This window comes from Herpailurus yagouaroundi, unplaced genomic scaffold (genome assembly GCF_014898765.1).
Source record: "Herpailurus yagouaroundi ecotype Mexico unplaced genomic scaffold, PumYag 180, whole genome shotgun sequence".
In the NCBI taxonomy this organism is placed as follows: Eukaryota; Metazoa; Chordata; class Mammalia; order Carnivora; family Felidae; genus Herpailurus; species Herpailurus yagouaroundi.
In genome coordinates, this window is record NW_024412411.1 from 3,517,383 (window position 1) to 3,534,864 (window position 17,482).

A 17,482-nucleotide genomic window follows, 5' to 3' on the forward strand; every position below is an offset into this window, starting at 1 on the left:
ATAGAATGGGTAATGTAGTTTCATGGAAGGAAATGAAAATCAATGGCAACTGTTAACAATTGGAGAACATAACCACCTAAAAGAAGCATCCATATTCAGCTCCAGCAAATTACTGTCAAGTAGGAATATAAGCTCCATGTTGATAGCTTCTCCAGTTTTTAAAATCTGAAAATCTGTATTTTATGTTAAATGTGCCTTTTAAATGTCAGCCAACATTGTGTGTTTCCTGGGCTGGAAGCACGCTGAGGTCAGACTGTATCTGTATGCACATAAGAGGCACTCGATGTTTATTTTCTCATTTGTTTTCTTCCTTCCTTAGACTGAATGAAACATCCAGAACAACTAATGAAAGATAAAGGCACTTATATAATGGCCAGTAATTAGTTGTTCTAATGCTGTTTTATTTATTTCTATCTCTCAAACCAGACTAAGAAACATGAAAGAAGAGATCCTATTATTTATCACATCAGATCATATTATTCATTCACACGGTACCTGGCACATGGGAAGGTCTCAGAAAAACTTGCTGTGTTGAACCAATTACTCAATAAATGAAGACCTGATTAGGTAATCAGTTTACATTTAGATTGTGAATTTACTTTTAAAATTAAACATCCATGTAATCGGCTCAGTACCTGGCACACTGACCCAAGATGTAAGGTAAGAGAGCATCCCTTAACCCAACTCTTTGTTTTACTTGGCAAATATCAGTTGACATTTAATACTGGTGTAACATGGTAGGTGAGGATGTGTGGGATTGCACAATGAAAATATGACAGCTCTTTACAGCAGTCATGTCCAAACCCATGGCTGTCTGGCTCTCAAAGTCAGTCTTGGCCAGACAATCCCCATGTTCTACACCTCTCGGCCCAAACTTCCACTGTTCAGGACTTCTTCCTCCTATGATCTCTCTGGGCTGGTTTCTTCAGGGACATCCTCTGGGGATAGGTGGTTTGGGGTCTCAGTGGTGAGCACTGCCTTGCTCTTTCCTCCTCTGCAGCTCCTCCCGCCGCCTTGCCTGATGTTCACTCATGCAGTCCCTGAAGGCCTGTACCTGTGGCTGACACTGTCGCCAGTCCTGGTGTTGGGCCATGCACTCCTGTACTGCATAGTGGGAAGCAGCACAACCAGAGCGGGAAATCAGCTGGTCCAGCGGATCCTCTTCCTCATCCTCCTTCTTCACCTGTCGGGCCCAAGTATGGCCTTGAGTTGACATCTTTGAGAATCTCTGGAATAATGGAGGCAAAGTTAGAGTAGGAATGTGATTATGAGGTTCCATTACTATCAATAACATTGACCAAACTGCACTGTTATAGCCTAGCCTATCTGTATATCTGTCTCCCCTTGCAGAGTGTAAGCTTATTTGAGAACAGATATTGGGCCTGATTCATTGGTGCCATCAGTACTAGGCCTGGCAAGAGAGCAGATCTGTAAAACGGTTTGAACTCAATAGAATGACATAAAGTATATGAGAATGTTTGGCACAGCACTAAATAAGCTTGAATGGATTTTGCTAACGGAATTTGAATTAGGTGAAATGTCACCTTTTTGCAGCAGATGTCTCCCCAAAAGAATGAATCTCTCCCTTCCTCCTATTAGCCTTTTCCTATGGCTGGAAAAGAACATAGTTTAACACTTGGGAGATTACCCAAATATGGGTAGCGTTTGACATACAGGAGGAATGGAGAGTTCAGTTTAGCTGTAGCATAGAGTGTGCATGGGCGCATAAGTCTGTGAGATGAGAGTACTTAATGTGAGGTTGATTTGCCCAGACTGTCTTCCCAAGATCATCTGCCTCAGAGCACCCAGCAGAAAGCAGCCTACAGAAGGAACTTGAGAAAGCTTTGAAGGGAAATAACCTCAGCCTTTGAACAAATTTCACCATGACAGGCTTTAAAGGAACTAGTACTCTTCAATGCCTTTCCTGTTTCTCTGATTCATTCAACAAATGATTATTGAGTACCTATCATGTACCAGGTACAACGCAAGAATTGAGAATACAGGAGTGACCAAGACGGATGCATTTCCTGCCTTATTGGAATTTACCCTTCAGTGCCTTTCCTGTGTCTCTGATTCATTCAACAAATGATCAATGAGAACCTATCATGTACCAGGCACTATGCTAGAGTTGACGATACAGGAGTGACCAAGACGGATATAGTTCCTGCCTTAATGGAGTTTACAATCTAGACAATAAACAGGTTACCACACAGTGTGTACAGATAGCTAAGATTGGGAACACACTAGAGGATCACCTAATCCAGACATGGCAGGAACAGGCTGAGTAGGCTTCCTGGAAGAAGTGATTTCTAAACTGAGACTTGAAGGATGAATAGGAGTTAGCCAAGCATGGGGAGAAACAATACGGGTAGTCAATGGAAGAGCAGGGTCAGGGGTTGAGACAGAATTTGACGCAGGAGAGGAACTCAAAGTTCTGTATGACTAGGGAATAACAAATGAAATCGGCACTATGAGAAAATATCTGATCATAGCAAGGTCTTGTTGGCCACGTTAAGCCAACATAGCCTACCCAAAACTCATTTGCTTTGGAGGCAGTATAACTTAAGGAAGGAGGTGGGTAATAGGTTTTGAAAAGAGACTAAGATTGGAAACCTAGCTTTGTTACTGACTCACTGGGTGACCTTAAGAAAATCACTTCATAATCTCTTGAAAAAGAGTTCACATCTACCTCACAAGACTGTTGAAGACTAAATGACATAGTGCACGTAAGCCTGGCATGTCCAAAGACTTCAATTAATAAGTTTTTATTACTGTACAGAAAAAGTGCCCTGGATTCTAAGCCAAGAGAACTAGGTTCGAATCCTGACACCACATTTTACCATACAATCTTCTTAGCTTCCTCCTTAATAATACTGAACTCATACAACTAATATAAGGATTAATATGATAATGGACGAGAAATGCATGCGCGACAACAGGGCTCACAGTAAATGCGACGGTACTCTTTCCCCATCACATCCTGGCTTCAGTCTTCCCTGAAGGAAAAAGAGGAAGACCCATGGTTGGAGATCAGGGCAAGCAAATGGTCGGCAGCGGGATGGCTGAGACTGGCCTGGACTAGGAAGACATAGGAAAGCAGAGAAATTCATGTGTCCAAGGCACCTGCAGCTTCCACTTTAAAGTCTCCCACTTTAAGAAGACTCAAGCGCGCGCGCGGCAGCCAACCGCAGCCCCGCTGTGCCGGCTAAGCCTTACTGCGCAAGGACGCGGTACAGAGTGCTCACCGAGCAACAGGTGGAACACGAGAATTTGGACGCGCGTTCCTGCACGTCGCGGTCCGTCTGGTAGGCAGTTGTAACTCTCCCGACACTCCGACCGGAAACCAGCCTGTAAGGGAGCTTGAGAGCGGAAGTGGGGAACAGGGACCCGCCGCGCATAATCATTGGCGGCCTCTCAGTAGAGATTCCGCCCTCCAAACTCGTCGCAGCCCCTTCTGGCACCCACTTCCGGCGAAGAGCGGAAGAGGCGGGCAGGTGGAGGCGGGGCTAAGATGGCGGCGCCTTTGAGGATTCAGAGCGACTGGGCCCAAGCCCTCAGGTGAACAAAGGCCCAGACCCGGGACGGAGGAGGCGGGTAACGCGTGTTGTCTTTGCGTTAAGGAGCGCTGTACCCAGTCCAGGATAGGGATTACCTCATCGATTTTTAAGGGATCCCTGGGTGTAGAAAAAGAAGTGACACATGGTCATAGGTTTTCATTCTCAGAAGAGCTGTCCTGAGGCCAAGGCAACACGTACGTGCTGTGTGATCCCAGCACCAGGATTAGGATCAATGAGTGGACAAAGACAGGCAAACTGGGAGGCAGGGAAACTCTTGGCCAAGTAGTCCTAGTCATTTAGCAAATATTTACTGTAGTTGCAAAAGTCCTAGTACTCAACCACCTACCTCCACATTGTCTTTGAGTGTATGATGGAATCCTTGTATTCTCGGACCCCCAGTGCTATGTTAGACATATTGGGCAGTTCTATTCAGGAAACAGTGTAACAACCACTATGTCCAGACCCTGTGAGTGTGGAGTTTTAAACAGTGGTTTCTGCCTTCAAGAAGCTGACAGCTTAATTGGGAATGCACAGCAAACCATTCATTCAATATCTATTTATTCATGGTATACTGTGCAAGTTATTACTGCGTGCACCAGGATGAGTACAGCAGTGCCATGAATGGCAACTGTTACTACTAAGGGTTTTTCAAATCGGAACAGTGGTGAAGATGAATAAAACATAGCTTTTTGCATTTAAGAAACTTACACTTTACTATGTGGACTAAATTACTTACTACAACACAGAATGTGTGACAAGTAATAAAGGAAGAACACTAACCTTTACTGAGGGCCAACCAGGAGAGAATGCAGGAGAGGAATAAAGAAGTTAACTTGCTTAGGATTTTGCAGCCAGTGAGTTACAGAGAGTTACTTAGTATCAACCTAGATTTTTCTGTCTCAAAAGTGTAAGTCTTTTTCATTATATCCTAAAAGTGTTAAGAGTGATGAGGTAAGGATTTGGATGATTGGAGAGGAGCATTCTAAAACATGTAAAAAGTCAGTGACCTGTTGGAATGCAGACATTGTGTACTAGTCCCTTGTTTCAATTCGTTTTCCAGATAGCTAGGTGACCTTGAGCAAGTCACTTTTTCCTGAGCTTTAGGGTTTTTTTTTAAAGTCAGTTTTCTTAATAAATGTTTATTTATTTTTATTTTTTAATATGAAATTTAATGTCAAACTGGTTTCCATACAACACCCAGTGCTCATCCTAACAGGTGCCCTCCTCAATGCCAATCACCCACTTTCCCCTCCCTCCCACCCCCCATCAACCCTCAGTTTATTCTCAGTTTTTAAGAGTCTGTTATGGTTTGGCTCCCCCCTCTCTTTTTTTTTTTCCTTCTCCTCCCCCCAAAATGTTTTATTTCTTTTGAGAGAGAGAGAGAGGGAGAGAGAGAGAGAGCGTGCACACACAAGTGGGAGAGGGGCAGAGAGAGAGAATTCCAAGCAGGTTCTGTGCTGTCAGCACAGAGCCCATTGCCGGGCTTGAACCCATGAACCGTGAGATTATGACCTCAGCTGAAATCAGTAATCAGATGCTCAACCAACTGAGCCACCCAGTTGCCCCTATAAAAAAATTTTAAGTTTATTTTGAGACAGAGAGACAGAGCAGGGGAGGGGCAGAGAGGGAGAGAGAGAATCCCAAGCAGGCTCTGCTCTGTTAGTGTGGAGCAGGACGTGGAGCTCAATTCTAGGAACTGGGAAATCATGACCCAAGCCGAAAGCAAGAGTCAGATGTTTATTATTATTATTTTTTTTTAATTTTTTTTTTAACGTTTATTTATTTTTGAGACAGAGAGAGACAGAGCATGAACAGGGGAGGGGCAGAGAGAGGGAGACACAGAATCTGAAACAGGCTCCAGGCTCTGAGCTGTCAGCACAGAGCCCGACGCGGGGCTCGAACTCACGGACTGTGAGATCATGACCCGAGACGAAGTCGGACGCTTAACCGACCAAGCCACCCAGGCGCCCCTATTATTATTTTTTTAATGTTTATTTATTTTTGAGAGACTCAGAGAGATAAAGTGTGAGTGGGGGAGGGGCAGAGACAGAGGGAGACACAGAATCCAAAGCGGGCTCCAGGCTCTGAGCTGTCAGCACAGACTCTGACGTGGGGCCTGAACCCACAACTGCGAGATTGTGACCTGAGCTGAAGTTGGATGCTCAACCGACTGAGCCATCCAGGCGCCCCAAGAGTCAGATGTTTAAATGACTGAGCTGTCCAGGTGCCCCTGAGCTTCAGGTTTTTTGTTTGTTTGTTTTTAATGTTTGTTTGTTTTTAATCTTTAACACGGGAATAATAAAAGGTATTTTGTTAAATTGTGAGGATTAATTACACTGTTTGCAAAGTGTCTGGCACAGGACTTGGTTTCCAGTAATCCCAATAAATATCTACATATAAAGTGTTTTTTTAATTTTATTTTTTATTTTTTAAAATTTACATCCAAATTAGTTAGCATATAGTAAAACAATGATTTCAGGAGTAGATTCCTTAATGCCCCTTACCGATTTAGCCCATCCCCCCTCCCACAACCCCTCCAGCAACTGTCAGTTTGTTCTCCATATTTATGAGTCTCTTGTTTTCTCCCCCTCCCTGTTTTTATTTTTGTTTCCCTTCCCTTATGTTCATCTGTTTTGTCTCTTCAAGTCCTCATATGAGTGAAGTCATATGATATTTGTCTTTCTCTGACTGACTAATTTCACTTAACGTAATACCCTCCATTTCCATCCACATAGTTGCCAATGACAAGATTTCATTCTTTTTGATTGCCGAGTAATACTCCATTGTATATATATACCACATTTTCTTTATCCATTCATCCATCGATGGACATTTGGGCTCTTTCCATACTTTGGCTATTGTTGATAGTGCTGCTATAAACATTGGGGTGCATGTGTCCCTTCCAAACAGCACACCTGTATCCCATGGATAAATGCCTAGTAGTGCAATTGCTGGGTCATAGGTTAGTTCTATTTTTAGTTTTTTGAGGAACCTCCATACTGTTTTCCAGAGTGGCTGTACCAGCTTGCATTGCCACCAACAATGCAAAAGAGATCCTCTTTCTCCACATCCTTGCCAACATCTGTTGTTGCCTGAGTTGTTAATGTTAGCCATTCTGACAGGGGTGAGGTGGTATCTCGTTGTGGTTTTGATTTGTATTTCCCTGATGCTGAGTGATGTGGAGCATTTTTTCATGTGTCGGTTGGCCATCTGGATGTCTTCCTTGGAGAAGTGTCTATTCATGTCTTTTGCCCATTTCTTCACTGGATTATTTGGGTTTGGGATGTTAAATTTGATAAGTTCCCTATAGATTTTGGATACTAACCTTTTATCTGATATGTCATTTGCAAATATCTTCTCCCATTCTGTTGGTTGCCTTTTAGTTTTGCTGATTGTTTCCTTCGCTGTGCAGAAGCTTTTTATTTTGATGAGGTCCCAGTAGTTCAGTTTTGAAAGTATTCTTTTCAAAGCTGTGCAGCTGTATGGATAGTGAACTCCCTATTGATGAAATATTTGAGTATTCATTTAACCCGTAGATATCTATGCATTAAGTGCTTAATCCATGAATATTTCTTCAGTAAATAAAGTTTGTCTTAGAATAATCTATGCCTGGATGAGATGTTATACTGGATCATACCTCAGTACTATGTCCAAACTGAAAATTATATGATCTTCTTTCCCCCTTGCACCAGTGGCATCCTTTTCAGCATTGAATGAGCCTAATTAATCTTTTGTTTCTCTTCATAGGAAGGATGAAGGGGAAGCCTGGCTGAGTTGTCACCCCCCAGGTAATGTCCATATGCCCAAAACTATATGCCTTCCCTTTAGAGAATGGGGATTTACTATCCCTAGAAGAGAGCTTCATACTTTCTCTTGACCCCGACTCCTTGCATAATGCTCATAGTCTTCAAATGTTCTTGACCATTCACACCAACTCCTCCATTTCAGGGGAAGGCCTTAAGATTAGTTTTCCATTTGGAGGCCACAGACTTACTCAGGGAGTGATTAAGTCCCTTAGCTATATATTATTGTATTCTAAGCAGTTCTGTAGTTTCATTTGTGATTTCCTGATGATGATTCCTAGATGTATGGCTCCAGCCCTGAACTCTCTTCAAGTTCAAGCAGAGATTGAACAATTATCTGCTAGACATTAATGCTTGAAGCTCTCACTGTTCTCTTGATTTTATCAAATCTAAAACCAAGCTGAGCACTTCTCTTGTCAAACAGGCTTTCTTGATTTTCAAATTTAAGTTACCACCATTCTAGGCATCAGAATGAAAAACCTAGTCACTTCACATGTCACATCCAGATAGCTCCCAAATCCTATCAGTTATTTCTTTGAATGACACTTCTGTGTTAGTCTTATCCATTTGTTTGTAGTTATTGTGGTACTATTAAAAAAAAATTAAACTTTTTAATAAATTTGTGAGTTTTGTTTTACTGATTATCCTTAACCTCAGATACCTTTGATTCTTTATATAACTATATTCTATTTCTCTGAGAAATAGAATTTTAAACAGTCTTTTGAGGAAAATGATGCTGTATAGAAGACAGTAGCTAGGTCTCATAGTCAAGGATTTTGTTTTTAAAGATGAGAACTAATTGTAGAGCAATTAAAATACAGGTTATATGTAGAGGAGAGAAGGGCTAACTGAAAAGCTAGTGTCTTAAAGGAGAGAGAGATTCAATTAACTCTAAAAGACTAAGATGAAAGAAGGTGAGAGTAAGTGCAGATGTAGATAAATGCATTGGTGTGGACATAGACATTTAAGAGTGTCTTCCTTCCTCCTTTCCTTACCCTTCCTTCCTTCCTTCCTTCCTTCCTTCCTTCCTTCCTTCTTTCCTTCTTTCCTTCTTTCCTTCCTTCCTCACTTCCTTCCTGTAAGCTCTATGCCTTAATGTGGGGCTTGGCTTAAACTCATGACCTTGAGATCAAGATTCCTATGTTCTACTGACTGAACCAATTCTATTTTATAAACAGAAAACCAAGACTGAGATCATTTCAGTGACTACAGATGTAGAAAGGTCATTTTGAGGGTGTTGACAGAAGATTGGTTAAAATGATATACCCTGTGGACCAGGCATCATGGGGCAGTGGGTGAAGCCAGGAGGGAATCGTGGAGGTGGACAAAAAGCACAGTTCCCTTGATCCTATTTTTGTGGCTTCTTTCTGAACTAGCACTTCACACCACTTTCCTTCCCAAAGCTTCTTTGCTAGATTTTCTCTATTCCAGACCTTTATCCCAGATTGTAAGTTCCTCCATTAATATCCTTCAGCTACCTTTTTATGACTGTTTTAACCAAACTGGTATTTTGTTGTTGTGTTTTGTCTTTTTGTTTTTTTAATTTATTTTTTTCCAAACTAGTTTTTTTTTTTTTTTTTATTTATTTTTGGGACATAAAGAGACAGAGCATGAACGGGGGAGGGGCAGAGAGAGAGGGAGACACAGAATCGGAAACAGGCTCCAGGCTCTGAGCCATCAGCCCAGAGCCTGACGCGGGGCTCGAACTCACGGACCGCGAGATCGTGACCTGGCTGAAGTCGGACACTTAACCGACTGCGACTGCGCCACCCAGGCGCCCCCCAAACTAGTATTTTTAAAAATTTTTTTTAATGTCTATTTATTTTTGAGAGAGAGAGAGAGAGAGAGAGAGAGACAGAGTGTGTGCAGGGGAGGGGCAGAGAGAGAGGAAGGCACAGAATCCGAAACAGGTTCCAGGCTCTGAGCTGTCAGCACAGAGCCCGATGCAAGGCTCGAACCCACAAACTAGGAGATCATGACCTGAGCTGAAGTCAGAGGCTTAACCGACTGAGCCACCCAGGTGCCCCAAACTGGTATTTTTTTTTTCATTTTTTTTTTTTAACGTTTATTTATTTTTGAGACAGAGAGAGACAGAGCGTGAATGGGGGAGGGTCAGCGAGAGGGAGACACAGAATCTGAAACAGGCTCCAGGCTCTGAGCTGTCAGCACAGAGCCCGACGCGGGGCTTGAACTCACTGACCGTGAGATCATGACCTGAGCCGAAGTCAGCCGCTTAACTGACTGAGCCACCCAGGCGCCCCCAAACTGGTATTTTTTTTAATGTTAATGGCAAAGAAACTTATTTAAAACATTTTTTGTTTTTAATATTTATTTATTTTTGAGAGAGTGCGAGAGAAATGGAGCATGAGTGGGGGAGAGGCAGAAAGAGAGGGAGACACAGAATCCAAAGTAGGCTCCAGGCTCTGAGCTGTCAGCACGGAACCCCCGTGGGGCTCAAACTCATGACCCACGAGACCATGACCCGAGCCGAATTCGAATGCTTAATAACTGAGTTACCCTGGCACCCCACCAAACTGGTATTTCAAAACAATTTTTAAAAAAAATTATATATAGAGCGTGGGGAAGGGGGGGATAGAGGGAGAGGGGAAGAGAGACAGAGAATATCCTAAGCAGGCTCCATGTTCAGTGTGGAGCCTGATGTTGGGCTTGATCTCACAATCTTGACTCCATGACCTAACCAACTAAGCCACCCAGACGTCCCTAACCAAACTGTTACATTAATTGATGCCTTCTCCCTATCTTGTTCTTTCTAATTTTCTTTTATTCTTGACATGCTCCTGACTTGGAGTTTCCTTTCCCTTGTATTCTGCCTAGCCCTATCTTTCTATCCTCTGTCTAGGTGTAATCTTTCAAGGTTCTACTTAAATCCCACCCTCTCTAGGAAGCACTCCTACTCTGTGTGAATCCTTGATGTTTTCTACTCCCCTCTTACTCCTAGAATTTCAGTTTAGTGCAATAATTATTTACTGAATAATTTGTAGACCCTGATCATTTCTGAACTCAAGGACTTTATAGTCTAATAGGGAGGTCAGACATATAAAGTGTATTATGGGCTCTTACAGAAGTGTATATATAAAGTGCAGAAGAAGAATAGAAGAGAATGTTTTTAACTCCATTCTACCATCTGCTTATGTTTATGTGTAGGATGTCTTATTTAGCCCTCATCACTGCAAAAACAGTGGTCTACTTAGGCAAATTTTCTAGGTTACTGAAGCTTAATTCTTTGCTATGTATTATATATATATATCTACAGTACATATATATATGCATATATATATATGTACTGTAGATAAATACATCTGTGCATGTTGGTCTTTATCTTTCATTCTGAAAGAATTCCATTTCACAGTCCGTAAAACTGAATTTGAGATCACTCTAGTAGCTTTCTTACAAATGCCGTATCACATCTCTAAATCTTTGTCCTAGGTTTTAGCTCTTGAGTGTACTCCCTCCCAAATTAGGTTCACTTAGGAAAGTGCTCTTCCCACTTCACGTCACTTTAACACAAGTACCTTCTATTCTTCCATGAGCCAATTTCCTACCATTAGTACAAATGCCTGAATTGGGTCTTCAAGGAGAACAATGTTGAGTTCTTATTATTTTCTTGAGACATGCTTCTTTTGTGCTATGTAGGGAAACCAACTTTGTATGGTAGCCTGACTTGTCAAGGAATTGGCCTCGATGGCATCCCAGAAGTTACAGCTTCAGAAGGATTTATTGTGAATGAAATAAATAAGGTAGGTTTTTATGTCTTCTAGATGACACCGAGTCCAAAACTGGGTAGTACCTATATATCTACTGTAAATATGTATACTGTTATTTGTATATCTATGTATATCTATGTTATCTTGTATAGTAATCAGTTTTTACGCCTTTGAATGTCAAGAGGTTTTTTTTCTTTTGTAGTTACATATACTTTTAGATACTTTTAGTTACGTATACTTAGTCTTACTTCCCTTATATCAGCGCTATTCAGTAGGTAAAATAATGTAAACCCCATATGTAATTTTAAACTTTCTAGGAACCACATAAAAAAGGTAAAAAGAAACGGTTGAAATTAATTTTAATAATATATTTTATTTAACCCAGTAGATCTAAAATATTATTTCAACCTATAATTAATATTAAGAAATTGTTAATGAGATATTATACATTCCGTTTTTCTTACTGAGTTTTTGAGATCCTGTGTATATTTTACATTTACCACACATCTCAATTCAGACTCTAATTTTTTATTGAAAATACTTGATAAATGTATTTAGGTTCTATAAAATTTACAGGTGAGAGCACAGATTCACATACCCAAGTAGTTCCAAATATACTTAAAAAGTTTTCCAAAAACTGAGTCAAGTATTAGTTTTTAAATTAAATTTTAAATAAAATAAAAATGCAGCTCTTCATTTGCACTGGCCGTATTTCAAATGCTCAATAACCTCATGTGGCCAGTATCTACCATATTGGACAGCATAGCCTTTATCTGACTAGGCCTTGATGAAGACCTACGTTAATAGTACTTAATAGTTTTTCTCATTTGTCTTTGAAGTGAGTAGATGGCTAAACTAAGTACAGTAAAACCTTGGATTGCGAGTAACCTTTTCTGTGAGTATTCTGCAAGATGATTAATCATTTCTAATAAATGTTAACTTGTTAAAGGAGCAATGTCCTGCAATACGAGTAGAATATGACACCCAATATTACATAATCACAACTGAGCCAATGGTTCTTAAAATTTGCCTTGATAAATGAATGCTTTGGATTAAAAGCATGTTTCTGTAATGAATTATGCTTGGGGTTTTACTGTGTTGCAGAACCCAAGATCTGACTTTTCTTACTCATTCTGATAGCTGTAGTCAGTATGCTCTGGTGGGTAACCTGATTCCCAAAGGGGAAACCAGCCTTTCTTTTTTTTCTCTTTTAATGTGTAATTAAATGGAGATGATATTCTACCTATAGGCTGGTTAATGGGGAGTGAGACTGCATATGAATGAAACTATAAAATATTACAAAAGTGAGTTTTTGTTTATCATAACAATCCCGTGGTATTGATATTTTAAATTCCCATTTTGCATGTAAGCAAACAGATTGAGAGGTTAATTAGCCCTAGTAATCAAATCTAGTTAGACTGTATGCCAGAATTGAAACCAGTTCTATAAACTTCCAAATATGAACACCAGTTTGCAAGCCTACATTTTTCCCAGGTGTTTTGCCAGCCACAGCGCCAGTTCTGATTTCCTTTCTTCTCTTCATACGTAGGCCCTGATACAATCCTTATCTCTTCCAACCTCATTGTTAATTTCTGCCAGTGTACCTGCTAGGTAAGACAGTAAGTGGTTATAGTTGAACATTCATTTGTTTCCTAATTGCCCTGAGTTACTTTGTGGTCAACTTTTGCAGTTGCTACATCGTTCTATTAAACAGTAGATTATGCTTAAATACATAATCCTGGAGTATAAAAGAGTTTGACTTTGAATTTTATCTTAGCATAGAATGCTCACACTCTTCCCCCAAACCTTGTCCTGAATTTTATGTTTTGATATCCTGCAGCTTTTCATTAAAATATTTTCATTAACAGCATGATTTTCTACTGCTGATATTGGAAGGTAGTTAACATTTCTTTTCCTCCATAGTTTGTTTATGGATTAAAGGCTGAATTGCTTGATTGATAAGTGAGAGAATACTATTGATTGGTGAAATCTTTCATATAATTAGTCTCAAAGAAATGAAGTCTTCTGAGGGCAAACCCAGTTCTTAACAGATGCCTGAACACTGAGTTCATGGAGTTCCTTGAATCCTTGCTGATAGGAATGTTTTAAACCAGGAGAGTTTAGCTGACGCTTTAATTTTGGATACAAGAGGCAATTCCAAATCCAGGTCAGCTCTCTTGCTGCCGTATGGGCTTTGTCATGCAGTTAGAAGCAAAAACTAATTTAATGAAAAACCTGTGGGCAACCACATATGGATATGCTGGCTAAGAAAGTGCTGTTTGTATAGGTAGATATTCTGATGGTGTTTTTAAAGGAGTAGAATACTTGTAATAAAAGTATTTTGATTTTTAGTGATGAGAATATTATAATTTTGAAACTTTTTAAAAAAATATTTTATTTCTCATCTCTTCTATTTTAATTTTTTGTTTTTACTTGAGAGAGAGAGAGAGGGTGCACAAGCAGGGGAGAGGGACAGAGAGAGAGAGAGAGAGAGAGAGGGTGCACAAGCAGGGGAGAGGGACAGAGAGAGAGAAAGAGAGAGAGCAAGAATCTTAAGCAGCCTCCACATCCCGCACAGAGTCTGATGCGGGGCTTGATCCCACAGCCCTGGGATCATGCCCTCAGCTGAAATCAAGAATTGGGCTTTCAACCGAGTGAGCCCCCCAGGCACCCCTGAAACTCTTCTTTCTAATGAACTGTGAGGACCTGTGTTTGTTGTATATAGATTAACCTTAGGAAAAGGTTTGGAAAATCTTGATTTTTGAAGATATTTTCATTGTTCAGCAGAATTTCCAGAAACTTTGAAGTACTGCTGCAAAAGAGATAACAGGTTAGGAACCATTGGGTGAGTGTGGCTCCTCAGCTTCCCTGTAGGAGATACACACTTAGATGGTGGTGCTGGTATTCTGGCAGTTAGAATAAAGGGCTGTCCTATTTGCAAGAATCCTTGAAACGTTTACCAAGCCTTTTATACATGTATACATGCTACCTTGAAATCTTAAATGGTTACAAAGGCTGCCTTTGCAAGTTATGTCACCTGAATCTAACATCTAGTTCTAGGTGTGGTTTCCCACTATGTCACCAGTTTTCTTGCTACAACAGCTGAAAGATATGTGGTAATGACTATGCAAAAATACATGGGGAATTAATACAGCTGTGGGGCGATGAGCAGTCAGTGAACATGTGTAGTCAGTTTAAGTCCTAGGTAGGAATGAGCACTGAAGTCCTGACCAGGCATACACATTGTATAAGTATACCATAATTTGCTAATTTTCTCTGGTAACTATGATATCAGTAGTCTAACATTTTATCTAAAAGGTCTTAAAGGCGGTAAGTTTACTTTTAGACTGATTGTTTAGGCCCTAGACTTGGAATCTGGTGCTGTTTCCTCCTGTTAATCCTGTTCCCCCCATTGCTAATTGAAAGTACTGGTATTAGATTTTCTCATAAAAATTAATGCTTTCATGTTTGTCATTTTTTTTTAAAGTGTTTTTAAGTGTTTATTTATTTTGAGAGAGAAAGCACACACATGCCTGGGAGCAGGGGAGGGGCAGAGAGAGGGAGAGAGAGAATCCCCAGCAGGCTCTTATGCTGTCTTGTGTAGAGCCCCACGCGGTGTATTGATCTCGCAAACCGTGAGATCATGACCTGAGCCAAAAGCAGGAGTCAGAAGCTTGAGTGACTGAGCCACCTAAACACCCCTCGTGTTTGTCATTTGTACTTACTGTTGGTTTGTCTTCTGTGGGAGTTTATTTCACCATAAAAAGATAATGGCATCTAAGCAATACAAAATTACATTGCACCCCTTTGCATTATAAGGGCTGCTGATTTATAGGGGAGTGGTTGTGTTGTGAGCTGGCAAAGGGCGATAAGAGCGGGTACATTTAAAAGATGAAAATTTCCTATCATCCTGATGTTTTCTTTAAGAGGCTTTAATTTCACTGGAGTAACTTTATTGATGAATTTCATCTTTCCCTCTCTATTTAGAAAAGCATTCATATTTCTTGTCCGGAGGAAAACGCATCCTCGAAGTTTTTGGCACCATACACTACTTTTTCCAGAATTCATTCCAAGAGTGTAAGTATTTTGATAAAATGAGGAGAAAATAGGGGCGCCTGGGTGACTCAGTCGGTTAAGCAGCCAACTTCGGCTCAGGTCATGATCTCACGGTCCGTGAGTTCAAGTCCCACGTCAGGCTCTGTGCTGACAGCTCAGAGCCTGTTTCAGATTCTGTGTCTCCCTCTCTCTGACCCTCCCCCATTCATGCTCTGTCTCTCTCTGTCTCAAAAATAAATAAACGTTAAAAAAAAAATGTTAAAAAAAAAATGAGGAGAAAATATAATGGCATGTTATTTTTTCATTTTATCTGCTTGAGTGCTTATAGACATCCATAATTAATGTGCCTTTCATTTACTGTGCATTGTTAAGATAACACAGCTGAAGTGTGATGTTTGGCACAACCGGTATTTGGGTCCACATAGAATATGTACATAAATCCACTCACTGTTAATCTTAGAGAAAGGAATAGTCTGAAGTTTATTTATATATGTTTTAGCAGAGCTGCTTAGTGGTTTTTGGGTAATGCTGGTAACTGTGTTTGTATAATTTGTCACTGCTCATATTTCTGTCTCATTGCCGACAAGGCAGGGACATCTTCTCAAAATTCCAAGTACAGCATATTGAGGGATAATTTTCAGAGGTCGTTGTGATAATGCTCTTTCTACCATGGAAGCATAAATGAGAAATATGTGGATAAACAGATTATATTAAAACCTTCCATTTCTTATTTTAAAAATAGCTAGTTTTTACCCATATTATAAAAGGAACATAGATTTAGTAATGAAAATTTAGGAAATGTAAAAAAGGTGAAAAATCACTCACGTTCTACTACTTGAAGATAACTAATGCGAACTTTTGGTACAAAGCCTGTATTAATAATAACTTTAGTAGTAATAGCTAACGTTTGCCTACTATGTGTCTGTACCATGCTAAGCTTTATGTATTATTTTACTTGATTCTCCCTGTCTTTTCTTTAAATATTTTATCAAAATAGGTTTTTACAGTATATGCTGTTTTATAACTTGCTTTATATTCCTTAGTAATATGTTATGTACATCATTGTACGTCACCTTTTTATATATTCTGTTAAGAACTGCATAGTATTCTGCTGTATGATTTTACCACAGTTTATTTTTTCCAATCTTAGTGGACTTTCAGGTATCTTTGATTTCCTGATTTCATATTTTGATAGTATACTTAGAGCTAACCCTTTACTCACAAAGATAGGAAGAAATTAGAATACATTGGTAAAATAGACTTGTCGAGTCACAGGAAATGCAAATTATAAAGCTTTTGGTATGTTTTAACTGACTTCCACTTAACTAATTTATTGAGCTAACTGTTTCTCTGCATTTTCCATATAAAACATACTGACTGATGCTCACAGCATATTCACGATTTATGAGCTCATTCCTGAGATCTGCATATTGTTGACACTACTGGTTAAGTTGAATGCTTACCAAGGATCAGTTATAATTCCAGTTATATTGTTTCTGAAATTATGTTAATGAATTAAATATGTCCAACCAATGTAATATAAGTGAAAACTTTGAAAACTAAGTTGATTGCATTATAAACACTTGATAAAGGAGAGGATTTTTAAAAAACTGCTGTAATGATATGTGTAAGCAAAATAAATGCAAAATGTTAGGGAAAAGATTTTTTTTCTTTAAAATTTATTTATTTTGAGAGCAAGAGAGAAAGGGGGAGAGAGAGAGAAAGAGAGAGAGAGAGGAGAGACAGTGGATCCCAAGAAATCTTCATGCTGTCAGCACAGAGCTCGACTCGGGGCTCGAACTCACAAACTGTGAGGTCATGACCTGAGCTGAGGTCAGATGCTTAATCCACTGAGCCACCCAGGCACCCTCTGTTTTTAGTTTTTTTTTGAGGAACCTCCATACTGTTTTTCAGAGTGACTGCATCACTTTTCATCCCAGTCAGCAGTGCAAGAGGGTTGCCCTTTCTCCGCATCCTCTCCAGTACCTGTTGTTACTTGTGTTACAAATTTTAGCAATTCTGACAGGTGTGAGGTGGTATCTCATTGTGGTTTTGATTTGTATTTCCCTGATAACGAATGATGTTGAGGATAAGAGCTCTTATATTAAGGGTATTGACCCTCTGCCATATATTTTTCAGATAGTTGCTTCTTACTATTGTTTATTTATGGTGTCTTTTGACATACAGATATTTAATATCTCTAGATAATAAAACCCAGCAACTTATTCCTTTATGGTAACACTTTTGGGGTCCTGCTTATGGTAGTCCATGATTTTTATATATTCACTTTGGGTGTAATGGTAAGCATAATGGGTAAGAGCACCGACTTTAGGGATAGACT

General features: G+C 39.8%; 2 protein-coding genes across 7 annotated transcripts in view; one reads left to right on the forward strand and one right to left on the reverse strand.

The window, feature by feature from the left end:
* Nucleotides 1-380: 380 nt before the first annotated feature.
* Nucleotides 381-3,386, reverse strand: COA4 (cytochrome c oxidase assembly factor 4 homolog). 3 transcript variants are annotated; one of them, XM_040489314.1, is made up of 2 exons: nt 3,246-3,386; nt 381-1,228 (listed from the first exon to the last, which is right to left on the reverse strand). In XM_040489314.1, exon 2 carries the CDS (start codon nt 1,214-1,216, stop codon nt 962-964), a length of 255 nt encoding a protein of 84 aa, XP_040345248.1. In that variant the 5' UTR covers nt 1,217-1,228; nt 3,246-3,386; the 3' UTR covers nt 381-961. The 3 variants fall into 3 exon arrangements, with proteins under 3 accessions (XP_040345248.1, XP_040345250.1, XP_040345251.1); XM_040489316.1 differs by lacking the exon at nt 3,246-3,386 and adding an exon at nt 3,124-3,233; XM_040489317.1 differs by lacking the exon at nt 3,246-3,386 and adding an exon at nt 2,947-3,103.
* Nucleotides 3,387-3,454: 68 nt separating this feature from the next.
* Nucleotides 3,455-17,482, forward strand: part of PAAF1 (proteasomal ATPase associated factor 1) — a 37,588-nt gene continuing 23,560 nt past the window's right edge. The window contains exons 1-4 of one of the 4 annotated variants that reach the window (XM_040489306.1): nt 3,455-3,558; nt 7,305-7,345; nt 11,015-11,118; nt 15,073-15,162. In XM_040489306.1, the coding sequence (XP_040345240.1) occupies nt 3,512-3,558; nt 7,305-7,345; nt 11,015-11,118; nt 15,073-15,162 (282 nt within the window). In that variant the 5' untranslated portion in view covers nt 3,455-3,511. Of the gene's footprint in view, nt 3,559-7,304; nt 7,346-11,014; nt 11,119-15,070; nt 15,163-17,482 lie in introns of those variants that run through there. The other 3 variants (XM_040489305.1, XM_040489304.1, XM_040489307.1) reach the window with 3 other exon arrangements.